The sequence below is a fragment of the Taeniopygia guttata genome, chromosome 7 (assembly GCF_048771995.1).
Source record: "Taeniopygia guttata chromosome 7, bTaeGut7.mat, whole genome shotgun sequence".
Taxonomy (NCBI): Eukaryota; Metazoa; Chordata; class Aves; order Passeriformes; family Estrildidae; genus Taeniopygia; species Taeniopygia guttata.
In genome coordinates, this window is record NC_133032.1 from 29,220,203 (window position 1) to 29,227,647 (window position 7,445).

Sequence of the window (7,445 nt, forward strand, 5' to 3'; positions counted from 1 at the left end):
TGCTTTCCTTCTTGCTGCTGTTTCACATTCAGTTTGATTACCATGTCTGCTAGTCGAGTGAGTCCTGTGTATGCAGTGGTGGCCTCCTGATCTTATCCCACAGAGCACAACACATTTTCAGAACTTGTACAGGGAAAGGAAGTGATAAAAGAAGGGTTATCTCTAAATGCCCAAGTGAAAGTGCAGTGGTTCAGCACCTTTCTTTCATGGGAGCAGCCCAAGAAAGTAATTTCCAGAAAGAGACTGCAGCTCACAGGGGGACTCCACCCTCCCTGTTGGGCATTTTCCACGCATCAGTCCTTCCTCAGCTAACCTTTCAATTATGTGCATTCAGCAGAGGGGAAGAAGAAAAATAAAACAGAAGGGCAAAGAAAACTCGGAGAAGAGAGGGTGTGATGAGCCAGCATGCTGAGTGCTGATGTCACAGCATTATTCCAGTATAAGAAACTGAGGTGACCCAGAGTTTGACCAGACACCTGCTGGTTTTATTGGGCACCCTGGAACAGCTTAAGCTGGCTATGACTGTCCTGATGGGAATGATCACCTCTCAGATGGGAAGAGCTGATGGTGTGGGCATGTCTGATCCAGGCAGGGTCAATACAGCAGGCAGTGCTGGCCTAAGTCACAGTGGTGTGGTGAGCAAGCCAGTGGCATTGCAGTTGCCCTGGAGCTCCTGGCTGGCCTGGAGGGCTGTGCCTTCTTGGGGCCTGCCAGCCCAGTGCCTTGGCTGTGGGCTGCATCTTGGAGCTGTTTGGGAGTGCAGGCAAGATAGGAGTGTCACTCTGTGGCTGTTCCCAGGCTGGGCTCAGCACAGCCATGGCAAGGTGGCAGCAGGAGGAAGGAGGGTGCCTGACCTGCTGCTCTCCAGTGAGCACTGAGCCAGCTGGCTGAACCTCAGCCTGCTCAGGTACAGCTGCAGGAGGCAAATGTGTAGATTTCTCAGACTCTCCATAGTGGACTGACAGGAAATGCATACCATATTTAGATGCAGAAAAATACAAAACAGATGGTAGAGAAAAAAGCAGCCACCAAATTATCCTAGTTGCCAGGATGCATAATTGAGACTGAAGTAAATGGGATGGGTCCTGCTGTGTGCAGGGCTTTAGAGCACCCACTCTGAAAGGAGGAGGTTCAGAAACATTTTAGAAAGAACCCACAAGCTGAAATCCTTTATACTCCTCTTCATTTTGCTAACAGTAAAGCTTAACCCAGCTCTGTCATCTCTCTAGGTGGGAGGTTTCCTCCTTTGTGGCATGGTCTGTTTTCTACTAACCATTTCTCCTTTTCCAGTGGTTTGTAGAAGCCTCTCACTCTTTATCTGCAGAGCTTAGCTTTTTATTTATTTATTTTATTCTCTTCATTCCTGTAATTTTTGTATGTGTGCACTTTTGACAGGTACAAATTGTAACCAAGAAGATTGACTTGAGTCATGTGACTTCCAAGTGTGGCTCACTCAAGAATATCCACCACAAACCAGGTACTGTAGAAATTTATGGGTTGTGGGACAAAGCAAGGACCTAATAGTGTCATTTGAACTCAAAGTCATGGATGATACCATTTTTCTTTACAGTCAAAGAGAAAAATAAATACTCTTTAGTCGTAAAAGTGCATTAAACTACTTAACTGAATATATACAGACAAAAAGGTATAAGGCCACCTAGTTTAGAGAGGTGATAAAAAAATAACGCTAAAGGATGGTGGTCTGGTATAAGATTGAAATACAGGCTGAGGTCTGAAATACTTAAGCATGTGCTTAAATCCCATGAAAACCTGTAGGACTGCAGCACCTGCTTACAGTTTAAATATATGTTGAAGATTTTATATTTTACTGAACATGCAGAGCATTATTCTCCAAAACCATTAGATCTCAGCTAAAAGGGGAGTAATGCAAGTGCACTCATGCTTCAGGTCACACTGTCTCCTGCACCATTTCAACTTCCTAATCTGTGTTTTCTTTTCCTCTGTAGGAGGTGGGCGTGTGAAAATTGAGAGTGTGAAACTGGATTTCAAAGAAAAAGCTCAGGCTAAAGTTGGTTCACTGGAAAATGCTCACCATGTACCTGGTGGTGGTAACGTCAAGGTAAAGGAACAGCTGCCAGAAAAGGCTCCCACTGTGCCCCTGGCCCAGTGAAATTACTAAAGCTGTAAATTCAGTAATGGCTCTGAATTAAGTAGGAAACATCTGTCTGTCCTCTTTCAAGCACACTCATATACCAATTTGTTCCCTTTGAAATTTGGAATGACTAATCTTGCATCCACATCTAAGCTGAGAGTGAAATGTCATGTAGTTTGTGCACTGTTTTTCCCTCCAAAGATAAATCTTGTTTGAGACTGAGGGACAGCACAGGTATGAGCTGAGATGAGGACTCCATTGTGAAACAGGAGGAAAACATCCTGAAAATAAGATCAATCCCACAAATATTTGAAAATACAGATTTTGGAAACAAATCATAGTGCCCATATAATGCTTCTGAAATTTGTTCAACTAGGAACTTCTCTTTAAAGCATCCATCAGAGACAGAAATGGTAAGAGAATGTAACAAAGTATGCCAGTAGCTATTAAGCAAGGTGAAAAATTCAATTTTCTAAGGAGCAAAGAAGCCTTGATCCTTCTAATAGTTTTTAAAAGCAAAATGATGCCCAAATGATGATCTAAAATGAGATAATTTAGTGAACATATAATGTGTGAAATTCTTTATTTTCCTGGAGCAGATTGACAGCCAGAAGCTAAACTTCAGAGAGCACGCCAAGGCCCGTGTTGATCACGGGGCTGAGATCATCACGCAGTCACCAGGCAGGTCCAGCATGGCCTCGCCACGCAGACTCAGCAACGTCTCATCCTCTGGAAGCATCAACCTGCTTGAATCACCCCAGCTTGCTACCCTGGCTGAAGATGTCACAGCAGCCCTTGCCAAGCAGGGGTTATGAATTTGCTCATTTTGCGGTGTATGAAGTAATAATATTTAGGCATGAGCTCTTGGCAGGAATGGGCTCAGAGCAGGTGTTACGTTCATTCTTTACCATGTCTAAAACTAAGTTACATCCCAAGACTTGTAGTTACCATACAGTTAAAAAAAAAAAAACAGAAAAAAAAAAAATTCCATAGATGCAGAAATTGGCCTGACCTCCATTTATAACAGGAAGACACTGGCTTTATATGGGTATACAGCGGTATGTTACATTGGACAATTATTGTTGCTCTGCTCTGTCTTGCATGGAGTACTGTAGTATGATAAAAATGCATTTTTACCTTTCATGTGCCTGAAGGCCATCCACCTCTTTCTGAAGAGCCTTGTTAATATCCCAAGTTGCTCATTTCACAGTTCTTTTGATAGATGGGGAAATAAAAAAGAAAAGTTGCCCATTGTAAGTTATTACAAGTTAAATTAACAGTCTGCTTACCAGAAGGAAGGGCATATAGGGAAATTGAAATTTAATTAAAAAAGTATGTTACTTTGTATAAATGAGTAGAACAAAAGTTGAATTAAGTTATTAACATTTTTTGAACCTGGTTAATTATGTCAGTGTATAGCTGAAAAGCCAATAAATTATTTAAATAATAACTAAAAATACTAGCTGAAAACATCTGAATTGTGCTTTGGGAAGTGACGTAAAAAAGCTGCTGAAAGCGAGCACTCATACCCCAACAGACTTGTGTCTGATTAGAAAAGTTGGTTAAGCAGCTAGATTTGTGTGCATACCACCAGTTTCACATTCTTTCCATTTGTTTGATACAGTATTATAGATATATATATTTCTCTGTGGCCATTTGTGATACGCCCTCCTCATATACTTGAATATTCTACTTCTTTATTCACAGTATCTGTGTCTCTTGCACCCTTTGGTGTTGCAATTTTAGGTATGTAAAAGTAGATGTTAGCAGGGGCTTTTTTCCCTATTCATAAGAATACATTAAAAAAAGATGAAAATTGTAGCATGAAGTTGCTTTCTGTAACAACTAAAAGCCGTGACCCTGTTTTAGTGACAGATGCAAGTCTATTCTGTAACGCTAGAAAAAGGATTCCTTCCTTCTTCTCTTCCCTCCCTTTCTTCAAAAAGGAATGATTTTTGTGGGGTCCAGATGTTTGTAAAAGAGTCTCCAAAGAAGGCTGAGTTTGGACTATGGATTTTTTAAAAATCCACAATAATTTGGTTCTTTCTTTTGTTCTTTTTCTCTCTCTCTTTTCTCTCTCTTTCTCTCATTCTCCCTTTCTCTCTCTCTTTCTCCCTTTATTTCCTTTCTTTCCTTTCTCTTTCCCTCCCTTCCTTCCTCATCTTTTTTTTTTTTTTCATTCCTATATTAACAATGAATGTTTGATTTATTATTTTTCTTTTGCTAAAGTTGAAACACAGAAAAAAAGATGTTGTTTCCACTCCTTTAGTGATGTCTCCCATGTACACACTCAGGCACTCGGGTAACAGTGATAGTCATAGTAGAGATGCCTGTAAATTACAATACATGAATAAATAAAAATGAGCTCCCTAGACTGGTCATAGTGATTCATCAGTTAAATAGGGAATCTTAAAATCTGAGCAAAGTGGGATTATATTGACTATAAAAAGCATAAGAAAAAGTGTGCATGAAAGATAAAAGGCAGATACACAACCAATTCTAATGGAGTTACCTGAGAGAGCACTGGTGATAGGGATGATCCTCAGCAGCACATCACCTGCTGATGCCCTATGTACATGAGACATTAAGGAATGACCAGTTTACATTCTTGCAGATTGTTTTATCTATTCCTTTTGAAACCTCGTAACTGAACTTTGCACTGTCAGTTGAGCTATACTTGATGTATGTATTAGGTTAATGATGTGTTTTGGAAACTTTTGATCTGTTCTTTTTCCTTCTTAATTTTTATGTTTGTGTGCGTGTGTTGGGGTTTGGTCTGAAAAGACTCACAGAGATTTTTATGTCTGTGGAGATTCTAAAAATTAATGGCACAGGATTCCCCATCATTACATTCGGGTAGTAATGCAGTTACTGGACAGTAAATACTCAGTGGACCAAACTGGGGTTTTGGCTAAGCTGCTACAGCAGTACCACCACAAAACAGAGTGGTTTAATCTCTCCAACTTTTACTGAATTTGAACTTCTGACAGCCCCGCACATGACATTTCTGCTGTGCAAAAAGCTTTTTCACACAATAAAGTAACTAACACTGTTTGTAAGTCAGTTGTTTCATACAAAGGACAGTGATTTTAGAACCATTCCAAGTGCAATTGGAGGATTCTGATTTCTGCCTTGTATTTGTTACACTTCTGCTTAAAGAATTCACATGGAAACAGTGTCAAGTGAGGTGTATTAAAATCTTCTTCCCATGTTTTCAGAAAAACAGCAAACAGAAAGGAAAACTGGCAGTATTTGTATCACATTGCTCTGATTATGCTATCAATTAATATAAATTAGCCTTGCAGTGGTTTTTCTTTGTATGCCTTTTGCCAGTGTAGGAGAAAAGCTATGGTACTACTGAACCTCTGCTCTCTGAACCTAAGCAGCATCTCATGGGAACAGTGTTAACCTAAGATTCAAGTGTTTTTATTCTGCTTTTAAAATTGGCATAATCTAGAAAATAAGGCTTAGTTAATCCACCTATGAGTCCAAAGTTAGAGTGTGTAACACACCAAGTCATTTATTTCATGCATTAAAATGAGCTTTCTTGTTTTGACTGAAGCAAAGACCTTCGTAATCATTATCATCCTTCCATAGAAAGAATCCTAGAATGCTGTGGAGTTAGATGAAAAGAAATTAAGAGTTTTGTGCTTTTGAATAATAATTTTAAAAACCAAGTTATGTTACATGACTCTAGATGTTCACTGAAAAGCTCATATTAATCTTAACTTTCTCAAGAAGAGTGTTCGTTTTAAAAACAACAGTTTGTAAATATGTAATGCCCACTAAAGAAGATAGAGCCAGCTTCCTGGAAACTGCATCTGTTGTGTTTCTTTTTCACAGGCATGTTTAGCCAGCAGGTTTGTTGGGTGCCTGAGACCCAGTTGTGTAACAAAGCAGAGGTAATCCAGACAAAGGGCTGGTGAAACCTTGTTTGGGTACCTAGGGGAGAACCCCAAATTCAATAATCCATCAGGTTGTAGAGATGAGAGACTGCTTCTGCCTCATCTGCAGAGTTTTCTATGTAACCACAAGCTGAAACAAATCAAAGTTGAGCAAACCTCTGTCCAGCAAGAATAAAGGAAAAACTAAACCTGATGAGGAAAATTATGAGCCCACAAGGGCAGTATATATTTTCACTCTACAGCAGTAAATGGAATTAATCGTTCAACCTTCTGCTGTGGTACAGTAGTAACCTCATCATGAGTGCTCACACGTCTAAGTTTGCCTAAATACATGACTCAAAGGGAGTCGAAAGGCAGCCTGTGTTGACTACCACATGAGCAGAAGTTTTTTCCATGCTGGACTAAATACTGTTTGAAACCCAAGTATATGTCCCTTCAAAGGCAAATGCCTTGAAGAGTAGATCACATTAGCTGTGAAAATCAATGCTGGTAGATTTCTAGCCTAGGTGTCTGTGAGTTCACTCACTAGTCAGATTGCTAAAGCAATTCCCTCTGCAACTCCAGCAATTCCCACTGCAGGAAGGTAAATTAGTTTCACACTGGGAAAAGTCAAGCGTATAAAAGCCACTTCAACTTTAGCAAAGAGAAAAAGCCAACAAGTAAACATGCTGTATGCTGGGATATCAAGGAATACAGTCTGCTGTTACAAACCTGTGTTTTTTCTGATAATTCTAGAGCCTGTTACCATAAAAGAGGCATTTCTTGAATGGCTGGTGGTAGGTAGTTCATGTTTTTCAATCCGATTTGCAATTGTATTTGTTGCTGTATAGTGATTGTTTTGCAAAATAAACTTGCTTGTCATCTAATTATATGTGTTGGCTTCCTATGTTTGTGATCCAGCTCCTCCTGAATCCAAACGCTGCACAACCTGTGGTACTGCCCTCAGTCTGCCCCGGAGCAGTCACAGCAGATCCAGTTGTGTTGTTCAGCCAATCCCTTTCATTTTTGTACAAAAGGAACAATTTTTATGGCGGGCATACTCTTCTGCGGATCAGTATCTCCCTGCTAGGTGCAAATTTCTTCTCTGAGAGGGTGATTAGACATTGGAACTGGCTGCCAGGTGGAGTCACTGTCCCTGAAGGGGTTTAAGGACAGTCTGGAAGTAGCACTGGGTGCCATGGCCTGGTTGACAAGGCGGTGTTGGTTCATCGTGTTGGTTGGACTCGATGATCTCAGAAGTCTCGAGATGATCTCCCAACCAAACTGGCCCTGTGATTCTGTGGTCAGGACCTGTGGACCCGTGATCCAGGCCCCTGGATCAGGGACCCCTGGGGGTGCCGTGCAGCAGCACCTGCACAGAGCAGCAGAGCCTGGGCGCAGTGACCCCTCAGCGTGGTGAAGCACGGCTGCACACCGGCCCTCGGGGC

General features: G+C 40.9%; 1 protein-coding gene across 50 annotated transcripts in view; it reads left to right on the forward strand.

The window, feature by feature from the left end:
• The window catches only part of MAP2 (microtubule associated protein 2), a 231,797-nt gene extending 224,913 nt beyond the window's left edge, over nt 1–6,884 (forward strand). For all 50 annotated transcript variants that reach the window (XM_030277938.4, XM_030277937.4, XM_072931648.1 and 47 more), the window contains 3 exons: nt 1,396–1,477; nt 1,968–2,080; nt 2,713–6,884. In XM_030277938.4, the coding sequence (XP_030133798.3) occupies nt 1,396–1,477; nt 1,968–2,080; nt 2,713–2,928 (411 nt within the window). In that variant the 3' untranslated portion in view covers nt 2,929–6,884. The remainder of the gene's footprint in view (nt 1–1,395; nt 1,478–1,967; nt 2,081–2,712) is intronic.
• The last annotated feature ends 561 nt before the right edge of the window (nt 6,885–7,445 follow it).